General features: G+C 36.1%; 7 protein-coding genes across 7 annotated transcripts; 3 read left to right on the top strand and 4 right to left on the bottom strand.

Moving 5' to 3' along the window:
* Positions 1 to 91: 91 nt before the first annotated feature.
* Positions 92 to 3991, top strand: LOC17889953 (WD repeat-containing protein 20). Its single transcript, XM_006293890.2, has 11 exons — positions 92 to 568; positions 826 to 1143; positions 1230 to 1338; positions 1427 to 1520; positions 1783 to 1870; positions 1962 to 2045; positions 2142 to 2238; positions 2336 to 2423; positions 2563 to 2668; positions 2748 to 2840; positions 3367 to 3991. Exons 1-11 carry the CDS (start codon positions 386 to 388, stop codon positions 3742 to 3744), a joined length of 1638 nt encoding a protein of 545 aa, XP_006293952.1. The 5' UTR covers positions 92 to 385; the 3' UTR covers positions 3745 to 3991.
* A 371-nt stretch (positions 3992 to 4362) lies between these two features.
* On the bottom strand, positions 4363 to 5799 carry LOC17889708 (aquaporin PIP2-2). Its single transcript, XM_006294682.2, has 4 exons — positions 5435 to 5799; positions 5037 to 5332; positions 4799 to 4939; positions 4363 to 4705 (listed from the first exon to the last, which is right to left on the bottom strand). Exons 1-4 carry the CDS (start codon positions 5733 to 5735, stop codon positions 4586 to 4588), a joined length of 858 nt encoding a protein of 285 aa, XP_006294744.1. The 5' UTR covers positions 5736 to 5799; the 3' UTR covers positions 4363 to 4585.
* Positions 5800 to 8886: 3087 nt separating this feature from the next.
* Positions 8887 to 10269, top strand: LOC17889873 (aquaporin PIP2-3). Its single transcript, XM_006295996.2, has 4 exons — positions 8887 to 9280; positions 9387 to 9682; positions 9765 to 9905; positions 10004 to 10269. Exons 1-4 carry the CDS (start codon positions 8980 to 8982, stop codon positions 10121 to 10123), a joined length of 858 nt encoding a protein of 285 aa, XP_006296058.1. The 5' UTR covers positions 8887 to 8979; the 3' UTR covers positions 10124 to 10269.
* A 259-nt stretch (positions 10270 to 10528) lies between these two features.
* LOC17890406 (60S ribosomal protein L12-2) lies at positions 10529 to 11241 on the bottom strand. Its single transcript, XM_006295966.2, has one exon. The coding sequence runs from the start codon at positions 11181 to 11183 to the stop codon at positions 10683 to 10685; it is 501 nt and encodes a 166-aa protein (XP_006296028.1). The 5' UTR covers positions 11184 to 11241; the 3' UTR covers positions 10529 to 10682.
* A 122-nt stretch (positions 11242 to 11363) lies between these two features.
* LOC17890248 lies at positions 11364 to 12767 on the top strand. Its single transcript, XM_006295168.2, has 4 exons — positions 11364 to 11599; positions 11848 to 11959; positions 12293 to 12349; positions 12449 to 12767. Exons 1-4 carry the CDS (start codon positions 11469 to 11471, stop codon positions 12539 to 12541), a joined length of 393 nt encoding a protein of 130 aa, XP_006295230.1. The 5' UTR covers positions 11364 to 11468; the 3' UTR covers positions 12542 to 12767.
* Positions 12768 to 13432: 665 nt separating this feature from the next.
* On the bottom strand, positions 13433 to 14750 carry LOC17888732 (CASP-like protein 5A1). Its single transcript, XM_006295017.2, has 3 exons — positions 14473 to 14750; positions 14037 to 14169; positions 13433 to 13945 (listed from the first exon to the last, which is right to left on the bottom strand). The coding sequence occupies exons 1-3, from the start codon at positions 14691 to 14693 to the stop codon at positions 13757 to 13759; spliced, it is 543 nt and encodes a 180-aa protein (XP_006295079.1). The 5' UTR covers positions 14694 to 14750; the 3' UTR covers positions 13433 to 13756.
* A 938-nt stretch (positions 14751 to 15688) lies between these two features.
* Positions 15689 to 18803, bottom strand: LOC17889476 (cytokinin riboside 5'-monophosphate phosphoribohydrolase LOG3). The gene is made up of 7 exons (XM_006293461.2): positions 18512 to 18803; positions 18102 to 18199; positions 17821 to 17851; positions 17249 to 17348; positions 16320 to 16390; positions 16083 to 16226; positions 15689 to 15975 (listed from the first exon to the last, which is right to left on the bottom strand). Exons 1-7 carry the CDS (start codon positions 18632 to 18634, stop codon positions 15895 to 15897), a joined length of 648 nt encoding a protein of 215 aa, XP_006293523.1. The 5' UTR covers positions 18635 to 18803; the 3' UTR covers positions 15689 to 15894.

The raw sequence follows: 18803 nt of genomic DNA on the forward strand, positions 1-18803 counted from the left end.
TTATCCGCGGGATCTTGACCGTTAATCGAGATGACTTTTTTATTTATCCATTAATAGTCAATTAGATTGATGATTAAGAAAGCAATAAAAGAGGCGAATCGGAATATACAAAGTTCGATTAGAAGAGAAGAGGACACCACATTGTATTCTTCTTCGTTTCATAGCTTTTGATCCAATATAGCTATTGGAGAATCCAGAATTTTAAAGTACCGTTTTGTGATTTTGGCGATGATGAACAGTGTTTAGAGCAATTTTGCATCGAAGAGACGATAAGAGAGGAGGATTTGTGGATTTTGTGTAGTGTGGGGAGAAGAGAGAACCCTAGCTATGGACATGATCGGATTCTAGTACTTCGTAAGTTTTAGAAAGAGCAAGTGAGCAAAAGATGATGAACACTTCGAATGGGATGATCTCCGCGCCTTCTTCTTCGTCAGCTTCAGCGGCGAATCCTCAGTCGCCTGGAATTAAGACTTATTTCAAGACGCCTGAAGGGAAGTACAAGCTCCACTACGAGAAGACGCATCCCTCTGGGCTTCTTCACTACACCCATGGCAAAACCGTCACTCAGGTTTAGCTTTGATTCGTCTTTTGTGGGGTTTTTTTAATCGATGAACTGAAGTTCAATCTAATCTAAATTGAAGTTTAATGACCTTAATCCAATCTGATTTCATCAGTATTACTATGTGGTTTGCAATTTTTTGTGAAAATTTGAATCCGAATCGCTGTTTCGCTAGCATTGCTCGCTGTGAATTTTTACAAGTCACATTTCATTTGCATCTTTTAAAAGTGGTTTCTGAGGAATTTTGAGAATTTTTTGGGTGTCAGGTGACTCTAGCTCACCTTAAGGAGAAACCTGCTCCATCGACCCCAACTGGCACTTCGTCAAGTTTCACTGCTAGTACTGGTTTCCGGTCAGCAACAGCAAGGTTATTGGGTGGTGGGAATGGTAACCGTGGGCTTAGTTTTGTTGGAGGTAATGGAGGGACCAAGAATGTGGGTGCAAGTTCAAGAATCGGTGCCTCATTCGCTGCATCTAGTTCTAGTACTTCGGTGACTAATACAAATTTTGATGGGAAAGGAACTTACATAGTCTTTAATGTGGGTGATGCTATTTTTATAAGTGACTTGAACTCGCAAGACAAGGTATTTTACTTCTACTCCTTTAATTTTCTTAAGATTTGATTTGATTTGATGTGATTGTTTTGGTCACAGTTATGTTTTCTGTGTAGGATCCTGTAAAGTCTATCCATATCAGCAATTCGAACCCTATGTGCCACGCTTTTGATCCAGACGCCAAGGATGGACATGATCTACTTATTGGGCTGAATTCTGGGGATGGTAATGTACAACTTTGAGATCAAGTTTGTTACTTTTGTTCTAGATGGAATTTTGTCTTGTTCTTTATTCTTTTGGTGAATTATTGTAGTCTACACCGTATCTCTAAGACAGCAGTTACAGGATGTCGGTAAAAAGCTTGTTAGTGCTCAGCATTATAACAAAGATGGTTCTGTAAATAACAGGCAAGAGTCTTTTTCCTGTAAACTTCGTTTTTTTCCCCAATTTACTGCTCACATAGTTATCGTTGTTTTTGTCATTTTACTGGATGTATGATCTAGTTAACCCTCAGTTTAGTGAATTAGATAATATGTATTATACTAGGATCCTTTTTGTTGGATAAAATTAGTCTTAACAAAAATCTGGCTAAATTCCTTTCTGGAAAAATATGTATATTATGTGTCATGTCCTCTACAAGGATAATATAAAGTTTGTTCCTATTAACAGTCGCTGTACTAGTATTGCTTGGGTGCCTGGAAGTGATGGATCTTTTGTTGTTGCTCACGCTGATGGAAATTTGTACGTGTATGAAAAGGCAAGCGCAGATTTCTGAAAAAGATATTGCATTTGAATTTTATTTACCTTACTGCCTAACTTCTGACCAGAGTAAATTATTATACTTCCAGAATAAAGACGGTGCAACTGAATCTTCATTTTCTGCTATAAGAGATCCGACACAGTTTTCAGTTGACAAAGCAAAATATAGCAAGGTACCTGTTATTGCTAGTGTTTCCAATGGTTTCTTTTCTCATTTATTTTCTGTCTTAAAATAATAATCATGTGTTCACTTTTATAAATTCCTGCAGAGTAATCCAGTAGCGAGATGGCATATTGGTCAAGGTTCTATTAACTGTATTGCATTTTCAAATGATGGAGCATACTTGGCAACTGTTGGAAGAGATGGTATGGTGCTTTTTTATTGTTTTATCTCCGGCTCCAGTTCTTTCTCTATATTTATATCTTTCCGTTGACTATTCGTTTTCTTTTTTGACATGTACAGGTTATCTTCGAATTTTTGATTTCTCAACCCAAAAGCTAGTGTGTGGTGTAAAAAGTTATTATGGTGCTCTACTTTGTTGTGCTTGGAGGTGACTGGATCTAAATCCTTTGACAAATAATCTTCCCTATTGCATTTTGAAAGAAATTAATTCTGTGATTTTTCGATCACTCAAGTTCCGTTTACCATGGAACTATTGTTGTGTGCTAACATTGTAATCGGCCTGACAGTATGGATGGAAAGTACCTTTTGACTGGTGGTGAAGATGACTTGGTTCAAGTCTGGAGTATGGAAGATCGAAAGGTTGTAGCGTGGGGTGAGGGACACAATTCATGGGTATGGTTTTCAAATTGAAGTATAGTGAATTTTGTATGTAACACAAACAGTACTTGAAATGACATCTGCTTTCTCACAGGTAAGCGGAGTGGCTTTTGATTCGTATTGGTCGTCGCCAAATTCAGACGGGTCTGGCGAGAATGTCATGTATCGTTTTGGTTCAGTTGGTCAGGTATTCAGTTATGCTACATTCATTCGTCCTAGCTCTTCTTTCATGTGGTGTCAACTGAACATTTTTTGCTTCCACTTTGAGAGTTTGCCTTGACCTATTCTTATTGATTGAACAGTCTTAATACTTCTCCGTTATTCATTTTTACTGGAGAAGGGTTATAAACCTCTGAACATCAAATGGAATGTGAATAACCCTTCTTCTCAGATTCTTGTATAATTTCATACAAGAATGTAGAAGGATCCTAGTGTAGGGGAGATATAGACTGAGGAAAATGAGATGAAATGTTTAATGACAAAATTCTTTTGATCATATGGGGAGATAGCATTGTCCATATAATGTAACATCTGGAAATTGCTAGATTACGAGAATAGATTTGTTAATCTGCTAGGTTGAATTTGTTAGATAGTGGGGGTTTCCATTTTATTGTCACACGCCGTGTGAAAGTTGGTGTCAGTAACTTTAATCTGCTGTTTCATCTCCTATGGTCATCTAAGTGTTCTTGGCTTGTCCTACTTGTGCCGAACAGGACACACAGTTACTTCTATGGGACCTAGAAATGGATGAGATCGTAGTTCCACTTCGGAGACCTCCAGGAGGATCACCCACGTACAGCACAGGGAGTCAGTCTGCTCACTGGGACAACATCGTTACAATGGGCACACTTCAGCCAGCGCCATGCATGCGCGATGTCCCAAAGCTTTCACCAGTCGTGGCTCACCGGGTTCATATGGAGCCCCTCTCGGGTTTGATCTTCACCCAAGAATCATTGATAACAGCATGCAGAGAAGGTCATTTAAAGATCTGGACACGACCAGACAACCAGTCCAGCAGCAACTCAGAAGCATCAAATCCAACCACAAGCAAACCCTCGCTGACCAGCAGCAAGGTCAGTGTAGAGCCGTGATTACCCTATGGCAAAAAGGGCAGATGCCCAAGGCCACCCACAAAAAATTATTAAAGGGCACATTTTTGAAAAAAATTGAGCTTATTTATTTAGTTAGTTTGATATAATATATTTTTTTAATGAGTTCTTAGCGGAAATTATGTTGTAAGCTCGTCTTGAAAACACATTCTTTTTGAGTACTATATAAGAGATTAGTAAAATATATATTGTAAAAACATTTAATATTTTAGAAAAACAAAGTGTATTACTTGACCAACATACATAAACAAAGAAAATTAATTATTTTGAACTTTTTTAAATTATCAGTTTTTAATAGTAATATTTTATTTCGATAAGTGAAGTGACGCAAATTATTTTGAACCAAAGAAGCTATACCTTGCGTATGCTCGATTCACCATTATAATAGTGAATGGAATGTCAACTTAAAGAAAATGTGTTCACCACAATTTAATTTATGGTGTAGACTAATTTAAATTTTGAGACAATTTTAATTTACCAATTGCCTTATGATTTAGAGTTTGCTTCATCAAATCAAAATATAACAAGGCGAGGGCGACAAGTCGACAACAAAGTGCCAAACATAAAACAGAACTAAAGGGTTCAGAATGAGCTGACGACTGGACCAAAACAATTTGGTTTCATTCATTGTTTTTGCCCGAGTACACAAACATTGGCATTGGCACATATCAAAGTCTTACACCACAATTAAAAACAGAAATACACAAAGAAGAAAATAGGGCATAGTTTTAAAAAGCAAAGTTTGCAATTTTTTGTACATAGCATAATAACACAACCATTTTTATAATTGTTGTTATTATGATTGTTGTTTATGTGGCTCAGTTCAAACGTTGGCTGCACTTCTGAAGGATCCGAGGGACTTGGAACCTGATGCCCTTAGAACAAATTGGTGGTAAATTGCAGCAATTGCAGCTCCAATGAATGGTCCGACCCAGAATATCCACTGTCATTATATATAGACCAAAAACATGTTATATCTCCACTAACCAATAGAACATAGTTTAAATTAATTAAAAGATAAGAAAAAAAAGCATACGTGGTCATCCCATGGCTTGCTCTCGTTGAAGATTACAGCGGCTCCGAAACTCCTGGCTGGGTTAATACCTGTTCCGGTGATGGGAATAGTGGCTAAGTGTACCATGAACACCGCAAACCCAATTGGAAGTGGCGCCAACACCTTTTTTTTGCAAAAAAAAAGAGTAACCAAAAGCATTAAGTAACCATATCATGTTAATTAAATTTACTAATGGATATATGAACTATGAAATACTAACGGGAACGTGGGAGTCTCTAGCGTTTCGTTTGGGATCAGTGGCGGAGAACACCGTGTAGACAAGGACGAATGTTCCGATGATCTCTGCGGCTAGTCCAGTGCCTGTGTTGTAGCCGTCGGCTAGAGAGTTAGCTCCTCCACCGTAACGAACATAGTAAGAGCTTTGAAAAGCCTTAACGAACCCAACTCCACAAATAGCACCCAAACACTGAGCCACCATGTAGAGAACCGCTCTAATCAAAGATACCTTACGGGCCAAGAACAATCCGAAGGTAACCGCGGGGTTAATGTGGCCACCTTCATAAAGTTTTGGGGTTAATAAATATCAAAAAAACAAAAAAAAACCAAAGAGGAAAGTTATAAAGTCACAAATTCTAAAACCGGGTATGAACTTGATACCTGAGATACCGGCGGTGCAGTAGACAAGAATGAAGATCATGCCACCAAAAGCCCAAGCGATACCGAGGATTCCGACACCGCCGCAGTCAACTCCACCGGCGGTTGTGTCAGACTGAATCTTGTAGCCGATAACAGTCAAAACAGTGACGTACAAGAAGAGGAGAGTAGCTACGAACTCAGCTATGACGGCTCTGTACAAAGACCACTTGGTAAGCTCATCCGCATCGAAAAACGGAGTTGGCGGCGGGTCTTCGTAGTCCCTTGTCTGAAATCCTTCAGGTCCTTCCACGTCTTTCGCCATTTCTATATTTTTCTTTTGTTATTAGTAATGGTGTTTTATGGTTGTTATGTGATTGTGAAGAGTGAAGAGACGAAGGAAGATTGTTTATATAGAGACTATAGAGTCAGTTTCTAGCGAGTGCTCTTGTTAATTTTGCTTGTCCATGGTGAATTGTATACGTATTATTTAATTTGGTTAATAAGATTACAATAATGAATTCCTTTTGGTAGGTTTATGTTTATTTTATTATATAGAATTGTCTATGACGATTATTTTTGTGGAATTTTTGCTTACACTAATTAATTACCTTGCTAGCTGTGATGATGATGTATATTATTCTAAACTAATCTAATCATTGCTTCATAACTAATAGAAACTGAGATATATATATATATATATATATATATATATATATATATATATATATATATATATATATTGTGTTATGTATTCCTGTTCCACCATAATTTAAACAGAAGTTTCATATAGTAAAAAATTAGTAAACCTAAAAAAGGAAAGATGGAGAAAAAGAACTCATTAGTAAAAGGGAAATGTATAAAACTTACTGATGATAGTTTGGGTTAATTCACTCATGTTCAAATAGACTTTTTTCATCTCAAAATGATTGTAATTGTTAATGTATTTATGTTTTATAGAGGTAATTAGTAAAATCTGTGGTTTCAATTAATTAGTTCTACAATTCTTTAAACTAAAAGCTCAGCTTAATTGAGAAATGGATTATTTAAAAGAATGGTTGTGGAGCTATCAATAAGAACAGCGACCTTTATAATACGAAATATAGATAATGGAGTTATATGGTTAATTTAACTTAGCCTCGCCGCCCCATACCTAAACGTAGTTTTCATTTGGACCGACCCGAACATACTATATGCTTCAATATTTTTCTTTCTCTTTGTCCTTATGTCATGAGCCTTGTCCCTCCCTAGAATAATATAGACTGTCACTCTTTTTACACATATACAAAATTTATATGAACCTTATCTATTTGGGCATACTTGGGAGTTGGTTTTTCTAAAAACATTCGGCTATATAATATGATGCGATAACGTTCTATATTTGAAATTTTTTCAAATATGTAAGAGTCATCATACATATTTACATCAAAATGAATTGTTACCTCACTACTACTCCTACTACTAATTCAACTTGTTTGTGATTGATAAAGGCTGTCTCATTGTATCAATATAACTCCTAGAATCTTTAGCGTTACCTATAAGATCTATTTAAAGAAGAAGAAAAACTAAAGTGTTTTGAGAAGTAGCTCTCAGCTAACCCTACCATATATAAATTTTAACATAATAATCACATGGACAGGATAAAAGAAACGGCGTCGCTTCACGGGTTCTGTTTCCACTAAAAAGGTCGAAAAGATTATGGAAACTTTGGGTCCACTGGACCGGAGGAACCGCCCCAATAGAGAGATAGCTCCGACCATATTACATCGGCACCGTCCATACAGATGAAGTCCAACTCAGTACAGCCGTCGGTTCCAGTCCACCCAACCACTCCTCCAACACCACGTTGTGTCAACCCCACAGTCAACAACAAAAATAATCATTTGCTCTCTCACATACTCACATGTACGTACTCTCTCTTCCATCCTCAATTCCAATCGCAATTTTCTTACGTATGTATCCACTCACTATTCTGTATACAACAAAACTAAAGTATACAAAAGGAATGTGGTGTATTGTGTTGTTCGTGGCCAATGTTTTGCCACATCACAAAAACCTTATCATTTTAGCGACATTGCTCTGCTCTTATTGGATTATTGTTCCACATCAGCCTAATATTTTTTTTCTTTTATTTGTTCATTCGTTCATCATATTTGTCGTTTTCTTTTTTAAAATAATGGTTACGCTGTGGAATATTCTATTTCTCTAAATACTAAATGTGCTAAAATAAATCATTTCGTGGTTCTTTAAGATAAACCCATATATAATATTTACGACCAATAAAAAAAGATTATATATATATATATATATATATATATATATATATATGAGTTTCGACAATGATATCCACAATAAGTAAGACTACACGTAAATCTCTTATGATGTGTGAACCTGCATGCATCATCGATGCAGTATAGCGTCATAATTGATCGATGTAGTGTCCCATGACAAAAAAAATCACTAGTTGGCTTACAAAATGAACTCAACATTATAATTTCATTTCTCTACAATAAAAAAAAATTCGCTTTCAATTGATGTTTCACCAAACTATCCAACTATCATGAAAAAGATGCAAGAACAATCCAGAATGTGCTTGAAAGTTGAAACGGCAGGAATCGCGTGTGACACGATCGAGACAAATACTTTACAGTACAGATGATGATGATACAATCTCAATATTTGTCAAAAACTTCAAAATAAAAACAAAAAAACAAGTACCTATGCATGTGGGTAAAGCTTATATATATATAGACAGATAACGTATGTATATATTGTAAACATACATTATGTAGTTTCTGATTTATCATTGTTTGTATACTTTTTCTCACGTTTTATTGGTTTTTGGTTGTTTGTCAATTACGGTCAAGGTGATGCCTACCAAATTAAAATTTAATGACATGAATTTTGGATGTTGATGTCTCAATAAGTCAGTAGCAATTAGCGTATAGCAATAGTATAGTCCCTTATTGAAAACTCACAGACCACAGTTATAGAATTTGTACTATACTTTATATATACCCCTTCTTGGTTTCATGTAAATGTAAAATAAGTAAATATAATTTTCTCCAAAATTCACTTACATCCCACTCAAATTAGTTCACCTGGTTTGCGTCATTGCGTGTACAATTACAACTTCCTTTACGTGAGATATTGGTGATTAAATCGACAAATCACTACCAAGTATAAAGTTAACTACTATAAGAAGAAATCTAAAGAATATAGCGTAGATATAAGAAAAGTAAATGGAATCTAATTTTGTATTTTATCTGTTATCCAGGTTACTTATTAGTCGCAAACGTAACTTATGCAATCTTTACAAAAAAGAATCACTAAAGAAAAAGAAAAAAAAAACATTATTGTCATTTACAAAATAAAATAAGGAACATTATTTGTTGTAACATCAAATCAAAAGTGTCACATAAACAGTATCACAAACAAAGAGCTCACTCTATATAAAGAACCTTTTATTCTTCATCTAGCAGAACCACAAGGCCAAACAACAACAACAACTACAAGCAAAAACACACTTTCTAAGAAACTCCAGAAACATCCACTAACACACTAATACTATGGCTAAAAACGTGGAAGGAGCCGATGGATTTCAGACGAGGGACTACCAAGATCCACCGCCTACTCCGTTTTTCGACGCGGAGGAGCTTACCAAGTGGTCTTTGTACCGAGCCGTCATCGCCGAGTTCGTAGCTACTCTCCTCTTCTTGTACGTCACTGTTTTGACTGTCATCGGCTACAACATTCAGTCTGACACAACCGCCGGTGGAGTTGAGTGCGGTGGTGTCGGAATCCTCGGCATCGCATGGGCTTTTGGTGGCATGATCTTCATTCTTGTCTACTGCACCGCCGGTATCTCAGGTATATCAAACCCGGACCGGTTCAGTTATTTTAAAGTTTTTGTGACAATATAAACGTACCCTTTGGTTTCTTGTTTATTTGATATTGACCCCATAACGTTTTGAAGGTGGTCACATAAACCCGGCGGTGACGTTCGGCTTGTTCTTGGCCCGGAAGGTGTCGCTGGTTAGGGCGGTTCTTTACATGGTGGCTCAGTGTTTGGGTGCTATTTGTGGAGTTGGGTTCGTTAAGGCTTTTCAAAGCGCTTACTACGTTAATTACGGCGGAGGAGCCAACACTCTAGCCGCCGGCTACAGCACAGGCACCGGACTAGCCGCAGAGATCATCGGAACATTCGTGCTCGTGTACACTGTCTTCTCTGCCACTGACCCCAAACGCAACGCTAGAGACTCCCACGTTCCCGTAAGTATATATTTTCATCGATTATAAGACTAATTAACATGCTATAAATAACTAATTTGGGTTATGATTTATGAAATGAAAGGTGTTGGCGCCACTTCCAATTGGGTTTGCGGTGTTTATGGTACACTTGGCCACTATTCCAATCACCGGAACTGGTATTAACCCGGCCAGGAGTTTCGGAGCCGCTGTAATCTTCAACGAGAGCAAGCCATGGGATGACCATGTATGTTCTACTCCTATCTCCTAATTAAATTTAAACTATGTTCTATTGGTTTGATTGAGAAATATAATGAAGTGTTTTTTCATGTTTCTTAATTACAGTGGATATTTTGGGTTGGACCATTCATTGGAGCTGCGATTGCTGCATTCTATCACCAATTCGTTCTAAGGGCATCAGGTTCCAAGTCCCTCGGTTCCTTCAGAAGTGCAGCCAACGTTTGAACAAACACAAGAAAATGTGTCATTATTATTTATATAGAAATCAGGATCATGTCTTCTTCTTAACTTGTATCATTTGCTATTCTGGTTTTCAATACTTCATTTGTGTGATCCCTTAGTAATCGAGTGAAATGTTTTCATCTTGGCAATGTCTCATTTCAAACTACTCTCTCTCTCAAACAAAGAAGAATCCCAATTTCAGAGAGACGCACAATTTAAGAAATGCAGATCGAATCCGAACACAAGCACTGCCATTGCTCTTTCTCATTTCTAATCCTAAAGCATTTCTCTACTATATCCAACAAAAGCTAGATTCATATACATCTTATTTCATACGTATACATGACTATAAATGTTCTTGATTCAGATTCAGATTCCAATGCCAAGTTCAATCATTTCGTATAAAAATTCAAAACAGAATGATAAAAATTGGGACTGAATAGTGAAATAGTTGCAATAACAATCCAAAACTGAGTTGAGTTGCTCTTGTACTAAACAAAACATAAGAAGAAGCTAATAAAACCTCAAATACCAAAAGAAACAAACACGCCATTTTTTTGGATCAATTCTCAGGAAGTTCAACTTCACCTTCTTGAATCTCCTGTTGGATATCCTTAGGATCTTTACCATCCACAGTACACCCAACAGACACGCAAGTCCCGAGGATCTCTCTCACGGTACCACTCAATTCCTTAGCAATAGATCTAGGCCTCATGATCCTAGCGATCTCAATCACATCATCAAATGAAATGTTCCCGTTGTGCTTGATGTTCTTCACCTTCTTCCTATCTCTCTCCGGCTCTTTCAACGCCTTGATGACAAGTGCAGCTGCCGACGGAACCACCGTGACCTTCGCCTGACGGTTCTGCACCGTTAGCTTGACGGTCACACGTAATCCTTTCCACTCCTTGGCCGTTTCCTTGGCGATGTCTTCTCCGATCTTCTTTGGTGCGAGACCGAGCGGACCGATTTTCGGAGCTAGAGAACTCGCTGCTCCCACTTCTCCTCCGGTCACACGGACGTAAACGTCCACGATCTGACTCGGATCCAACTTCGGCGGCATTGTTGCTGTTCTCGGATTTTTAGGTTTCTTACGATTCGAGTCCCGAAACGAGGAGGCGCTTGAAGAAGAGAACCAAGGTTTTTGAAGGAGATTGAGACTTTAGGGTTTTTAAGAAAAGGGGAATTTACGGATTTAACCTTATTCAAATACGGGCCTTTAATGGGCTTTTAGCCTTACTGAAACGAATCGTTGACTCTCCTTTTGCTGGGATTGGGGGAGAGAGGCTTTGGTTGGGGGAAGCTCGTCGATGTTTGTTAGTAGCATCGAATCAGAGAAGGAGGAAGAATGGCGGGAGGATCTGAGAGGAAGACGATACTGGTGGGTTTGGTTCTAGCTCTTGTTCTTGGTGTCGCCGTATATTTGAGGCTTTGGACTATCGATTATACTCTATCTTCCGATGACACTGAGCGCTTAAGGTTTGTAAAAACGATTCTATTTCTTCATTTGCTTCTGTTTAATCACTGTAATTGCTGGGGTTAAAGTATTGGTTTTTCTGGATGGGTCTTCAATTTCAGTAGCTTTGGATTTTTCAACATTATGTGAATTGAGTTTTCGTATCTCAGTTGCTCTTTATGGGAATTAGGGGTTTATTTATGGTTAGTGTTCTAGTGGTGGTGTATTAGATAATGTTAATGATTTGAGGTTTTACTTTTGGTGTAAGTAGGAAACAGTTTGATTTGGCTAATAGAGAAGCAATGGATGAATCTGCAGAGTGGAGGAGAATGTTTGATAAGGAATCTGAGAAAGCTTCTAAATGTACTGCAGAACTGGCGCTGGTATGTTTCTAAGCTCCTCCATTGATTAATGTTTCTATTTTTCGCGTTTTATGGTCTTTTTAATTTCGAATGTATTCAATCTTGACACTGAATATGGTAGTCACTAGTGATACGGTTCTCTGTGTATAATTCTCAGTAATTGTCTTCTCTAGGTATATTGCTTTCCATGTCTGTGCATTATATGTTTTCGGAATGGTTTAAGTGTATCTTATTGGCTTAATGGTTGTGGTCGTAGATTTTATGATTTGAAAACCGTAGAATAAGAAGCATCAGTGCATAAAACTACCCTGTCATTATTTCTATTGATTTTGAGCGTTGTTTTGTTTTCTACAGATCAAAGAGTCATCTGAGAATGGAAACGCAAATCAAAAGCTGGAGTCATTACAAAAGGTGACATTCCCTATTCAAGGATTCAAATTCTTTTAGTATTGTCTTACGTTGGATGCTCATGACTCATTAGTTCACTGTCTCTCTCTCTCTCTTGTGTAGAAAAATGCCGCATTGCTCATTCAGATAGAGACATTAAAACAAGACCTTGAAGCTTCACGGTTAAAGTGTCGTTCTCGAGAGCCACCACGTTAGAAAAATCTCCATGATATGTTGTGTGATAGATGTAGTCCTCCGCTGGTAAGAAAACCCGGATTGTGGAACAGTTGTCCAAAGAAGCACTAATTTACAACACAAACCTCATAACCTTGTAGTGATAAATCAATTTTTGGATTTCAGCCTTGGGTCCTTTCGCTAAATTCATGTTTTAACTCCTAATGTATACTTTTAGTTCTTGAAGAAGGTTTGCACCTGTACCTCATTGTGGCTAGCCTAGCCTCGCTTGTGTTGTATTCTTGCCTCTTAGATTCCGTGAGAGCATATCAATACCAGTTTGATTTTTAGGTGTTTAGAACGAAAACAAGAAATAATATCGAAGTAAGCAAATATGAATAGAGTTAAGTATCATATAACTTTGCATTGGTAACTTTTTAGTTCTTTCATTGAATTTTAAAGCGACCGATTTATCCTTAAGATCGTATTATTGCGGATGGATTGCATTACAACGTTTTCCGTTTCCTTCATCGAACCGGTCTTCACAAAAATATCCGATATACAAGAGACTATTGGTTTGTCGCGCTAGCAAAACATGGTCACGTGTGAAAACTCTAGACAAGTATTGTCATTGGTTGATTCATATTAACCAATAATCATCAAATTAACATATTGATTTCATTACGTATCATGTGAAAATTACCGTTATTAAATATTTTCGTTTAACGAATCGGTCAAACTCCATTCCATAACCCCCATCAATTCCTTACTTTTTGGAAAAGAGATGAAAATTCATATTCAAATAACTGAATACTGATTGATTTCATCATATATCTAACTTTCCTGTTGGTTACTCAACGTAAGTTTAAGTTGAACACTTTCCCTCAACTCAATACGAAAACACACACAAAATTAGCAAAACATATCTCTCCATATCATCATGCATCATCCTTATCAAACTTGAAATCTACAAATAAGTTACGTTTCAACATCATCTATTCACCTTAACCCAACCACTCACTCCTAACTCCTATTCCACATAAATCACTATTTTGTTGATATATACTAGATGACTCATGGATGGAAAAAATGACATGACCACGCGTGACCGATAAGATGAACTACTAGACTTTTCCAATGTAAGATATATCTGTTTCAAAACATTAATAAGCTAATCAAGCCATGAATTATACTCCACCCTTTATTTACATTATACTAGGAAGATGGATTTCTCTGAACTTCTCTTGTGTGCTATATTTAGTGGGTGGCTAAGGACCAGAAGTTGAGAATAAAGGAGGGAGACACAGCAAACCAGCTGATGAAGGCCATTGCTGTGGCGGTCTCAAACCTTGTGCAATGGTTTACGTTACATTGACCAAGATCGTTGATGAGTACGGTTATGCCAGCAGACGCAGATGCAGCTGCAAACGTAAGGGTTGACGTGACCTGCAACAGGGAGAGATGGTTAAAAACAGTCAGTTGCAATACCTCTAGTAAACTAATTAAAACATCAACAGAGCTTGGTTTTGTCTTTTACCCCATCTCCGATAGTGAAACATTGAACAACAGAGTGATTTCGAAGGCTTCTTCTCACCAGAAGAGCATAAGCATCGACGATAAAAAGAGACAAGCTCCACAAGCTTTGCAGGCTAACCGCAAGAACCAAGCAACTGTCACAGATCATAAGAGCTCGTCAGATTCATACTGTCTTAAAACCAAATAGCTCAAACTAAATCCAAAATTCTGATGCTTCAAAGAATGTTTTCAATGCTTATGCAGATTACAACACTAATTTCAAAACAGAGAAGACTAATTTCCATCTCAAAGCACTAATTTCAATCCAATTAGATGAGAAACGTACTTAATTGCCATATAAGGATTTATCAAAAGACCAGCAAAAACCCCTAAAGTTAACAGAATCATATAATCATTCGAATTCTCTAAAATCCTAGGTCTAGAGCTCGATTACCAACCAGAACGCGGTGGCGGAGCGGAAGTCGGAGGTGGTGACCATGACGGAGACGGAGATGAGAGCAGGGATGAACTGAGAGAGGCGGAGGATGAGACCGCCGGTGGTTCCGGGCATGCCCTGCACGTCTTTCATCCTCACTGGTGGTCTATCGATCGCTCCGGTAGTTGGAGCTACCGGAATCACATCCACCGGGTGAATCGCCGGACGGCTCACGTTCATCATTAGCTAAACGCGAACTTTGAACAGTTCCCACCAAGAACTGCAACTGAAAATGACGTTTGCGCTTGGCCAAGTTAACTTATACTTAATACTTTTTAAAAAAGAATGTGATTTGTATTCGTAAAATTCATCTTAAAATTACTATTTTATTTTTGCTCTTAAACTTTATAATCTTGACACTTACTTATTTCCATTAAACAGAGTAACCGACGTCGTTAATTTTCTTTTTCCTTTTTTTTTTAAATAAAAAATAATCACTTTTTAACATGAACAAAAACATAGTACATTAGACTATTAGTGTCGGTTTTGATTGATGTTTAACATCTATTTGAAAGATGTTGACGTATAATTTTACATTTTCATAAATTAGGTAAATGTTTGACTCTTTTTTATAGCTATATAACCACCATTTCTTTTTCTTTTTTGAAAACAAGTTATTCAAAGTTTGACAAATAATTTACTATTTAAGTAATTTTATCAGATAAACATTTGATTGTGCACTTTAGATATTTTTTTTTTATCTTGCTCGATATTTAACTAAGTACTATTATTTTAGACAGTTATTAGTATTAAATGGGTATCCAAAAAAAAAAAGACTTAAAAGTTCATTCCAAATATAGTAAAAACAAAAAAGAATTATTTGCGATCAGAATTATATAAAGAAAAGATAGTTGCTTTTATAGATTTCCTTTTGGATAAAAGCTTTTTATAGATTTCGTGTTGTATTCGTTTTGTTTTTTCTCTTGTTTTTTTTTTTTGTGTTAAGAGACAATCTCTGCCATTGAGTATTGACTATACAATAATTTATCTTACACATCTACTAATAGGATATAATATACTTTCGTCTGTATTGATTTTGTCTTGTGTGAGGACTGAGGAGTGATAGATATATATATATATATATATATATATATATATATATAACTAGATATGAGAGATGAACACGAAATTGTGAAACTTGTTCGGTTACAAAGGAAAGATTTTGGGCACTTACATAATTTAAAAAGACATTTTTGGAATTTGGAGTTAAAAAGACTTACTAATAATAATAATAATAATTTACATAAAAAGACTTACTACTAATCATAACCTATTCCTTCCTTTTATAGTAAGATTAAAATCGTGAAACTAAACTCCGACAATTTTCATATTTATAATATATGAAACATTTTTTTAAATATATAGAGAATCTTGATAATCTTGATCACTCTTCAGACGAGTAGCCAATCCTTTCCATCTCCCAACAAAGCTTAGTTGCTACACTTTCATGGCATGGTGCATATTCCTACAAGAAACAACAAGATTTTATGAGATTATTGATGAAGATAAATTCATTTATAAAATTACAAATGATATGTATGTATCCATGCATTCTTTGATTAATGTAATTACCTCTAGCTTTTTCACGAGCTCTTTAGCAGTAGGTGCAGAGACGATGATCTCACGAGCAGTCGTGCTAATGAATCCTTCTTCGACTGCTTTGTCAATAAATGAGAGCAGAGAGTTGTAGTATCCATCAACATTGAGCAAACCCACCTGCATATTTAAATGTTGTTAAAAATCTTGAATATCCCAAATGATCTCTTTTGTGAAAAAAATCTGAGAGGGTTTTTTTTAATATTTTCTTACCGGCTTGTCATGGATACCAAGCTGAGCCCAAGTTATGACTTCAAGCAACTCTTCAAGTGTTCCATAACCACCTACAATATATTTATTTCATACATAACTTTTAGTTATGGTTTGGTAAAAAATAATAATTTGATATGCATGGTCAATTCAACAAAGTTTGTCATGTACAAGACAAAGAAAATAATAATATGAGTCATCTCTCCACTCTGTTACGAGTTTGTACATTGGTAAGAATATGATTGCAAAAGCAAGATCTTTGAAAGAACTTGACTTTCCATAATGATTTCAGATTCAGTGTGGGCAAAAAAAATTCTATTTGTGGGACTGTTTCAGGTTTTGTCTCTTACCTTGAAATAGGTAAGAAGAAAACTTTGGTCACAGTAAGACTCTATACAAAGCTAATATGGATAGTAGTACCTCCTAAGTTAAAAGCAAAGCAATAAACAGAGTAAAAGAGAGAAGAGAAAGATGGAAAAAAACAAAGAGCCTAATTTTAAGTGCCAGATGTTGATGGGTCAAGGTCTCTTTTTCTTAGACTGTAGAGAGAAAAAAATTCCCATACCCAAAAAAAAAAAAAAAAAAAAAGGAAAACTTTTCAGTGTAGCTTTCACACTGCAGCTTGACCAAGACAAGTTAACATGTATTTTTTTACCAATTTGTTCTCCTCTCTATCTTTGGCAAAATCAGTCAAACTTGTTTTTTTATCTTTTTTTTTTTCATGAACAAATATTCCTCTTTTAAACATTTTAGAGGGCCTAAAACTGGTGTTCTTGAGGCTCATGTGTCACTACAGTTTTGACCAATTCTTCCTTTATCATCATTACTTGGTTTGAAAGAAAAGCAAATCTGAGTTTTATAAATATATATATGAAAAAGCCAAAAAAAAATGATGATACAAAATTTGGGTGGAGGGGGTTTAAAAACAAAACCTGGTAAGGCAATAAAAGCATCAGAGTGCTTAGCCATCTCAGCTTTCCTTTGGTGCATATCTGCAACTGCTCTTACTTCTCCTACTGTTTCACCAGTCAACTGCAAAACAAAGAGCACATCCACCAATTTTATTATAACAAATAATTTAAAGTAGTTAAAAGAGAGCAAAAAAGCAGGTTTGGACTCTTCTACAGGCAAAAGCAATCATGGCCAATGCAAGTAATCGTATAATATTGGCTGTTTTTTTGAATATCTCTCTTACAATTTTCACATAACCCTAATCTATAGTTCACCTCCTTTTTCATCATTTTCTTTTATTTCCAAATAAAATAACACAAAACATAGAAGATATTTTTATCTTTTAGGGTACCTAATTGAATAACAGAGAAAAGAAGAGAAGGAGGCAGAAAAGATAAAACTACTCATAATCATTAGACTTAAGAAAAGGTAATAAATAGTAGAAGAGTAAAACTGAAGCAAAGACTGAAAGATTAAATAGGTTTGAATTGGGATTTGCAGAACTTACAGATAAAATTAATAAACAAATACAATTGGTTATTTATATTTTTACCTCTCTAGGCATGAGGGTCTTGGGAATGATTCTGTTGTAGAGTGACAACAAGATGACAAAAAACAGAGGTTTTGTTAGAAGTTATTAAGACAAATTGTGTTCCATCAGAAAACTCAAAAGACATTTTTTTTTTTTTTTTTTGTGATAAAGATTCACAAAGCTTTTTTGTTGTTGTTGTTGCTGTTGTTTTGATAAAAGAAGATTCACAAAAGTTGTTAAGAGAAGAGATTAAAGAAAGAGTTTTAACTAAAAAAACTGATTTGACTAAAAAAGAAGTTTACCCAATAACATGACGACCACCATCATGAACAGCTTGCGAAACCAAACCCATCAATCCTATGCTCCCACCTCCATAGACTAGATCAATATTCCTTGAAACCTGCACAACAAAGAAAAAAATAAAACAGAGTTACACATGAAGCCTATTTTTGAGTTCTACATAAAAGCATAGATTCAATCAAACCCATTTAACAAAACAGAGACTAGAATAATCTAAGGTTCTATTACCACTTGGCTAGTTTCAAAGACGAAAGCAAAAATGCTCTGCATTTCCAAAAAGTTACACATCTTGTAAACTGACATGTTTATCAAAAACTCTCAAAATTGACAGTTCTGCAGACCATAATGAAGCAAATATGCATATCACCAAGCAGAACCAGAAACATAAGTACGTAGAAAGTGAAGTATTTACCAGTTCGTTGCCGAGATCAACAGCAGCATCTTGGTAACTGCTCTTCTTCCCTTGGCTGCTTCCACAGAAGACACAGATTCTTCTGAACTTTGACTTTTGCATCGTTTCACCTTTGATTTCCATTTTGATTCTGAGGTCCGACTTGTAAGAACAAAGTAAAATCTAAACTTTGGTCGGGAAAGAGAAAAGGTAAATAAAAAACAGTTTAAGGTTTCTATGAGCACAAGAATCTAACTTCTTAAGACAGTTTTACAAGTGTCAACCAAACCTAACTGATATCTGAAAAACTCTT

Source organism: Capsella rubella, unplaced genomic scaffold, assembly GCF_000375325.1.
Source record: "Capsella rubella cultivar Monte Gargano unplaced genomic scaffold, Caprub1_0 scaffold_4, whole genome shotgun sequence".
In the NCBI taxonomy this organism is placed as follows: domain Eukaryota; kingdom Viridiplantae; phylum Streptophyta; class Magnoliopsida; order Brassicales; family Brassicaceae; genus Capsella; species Capsella rubella.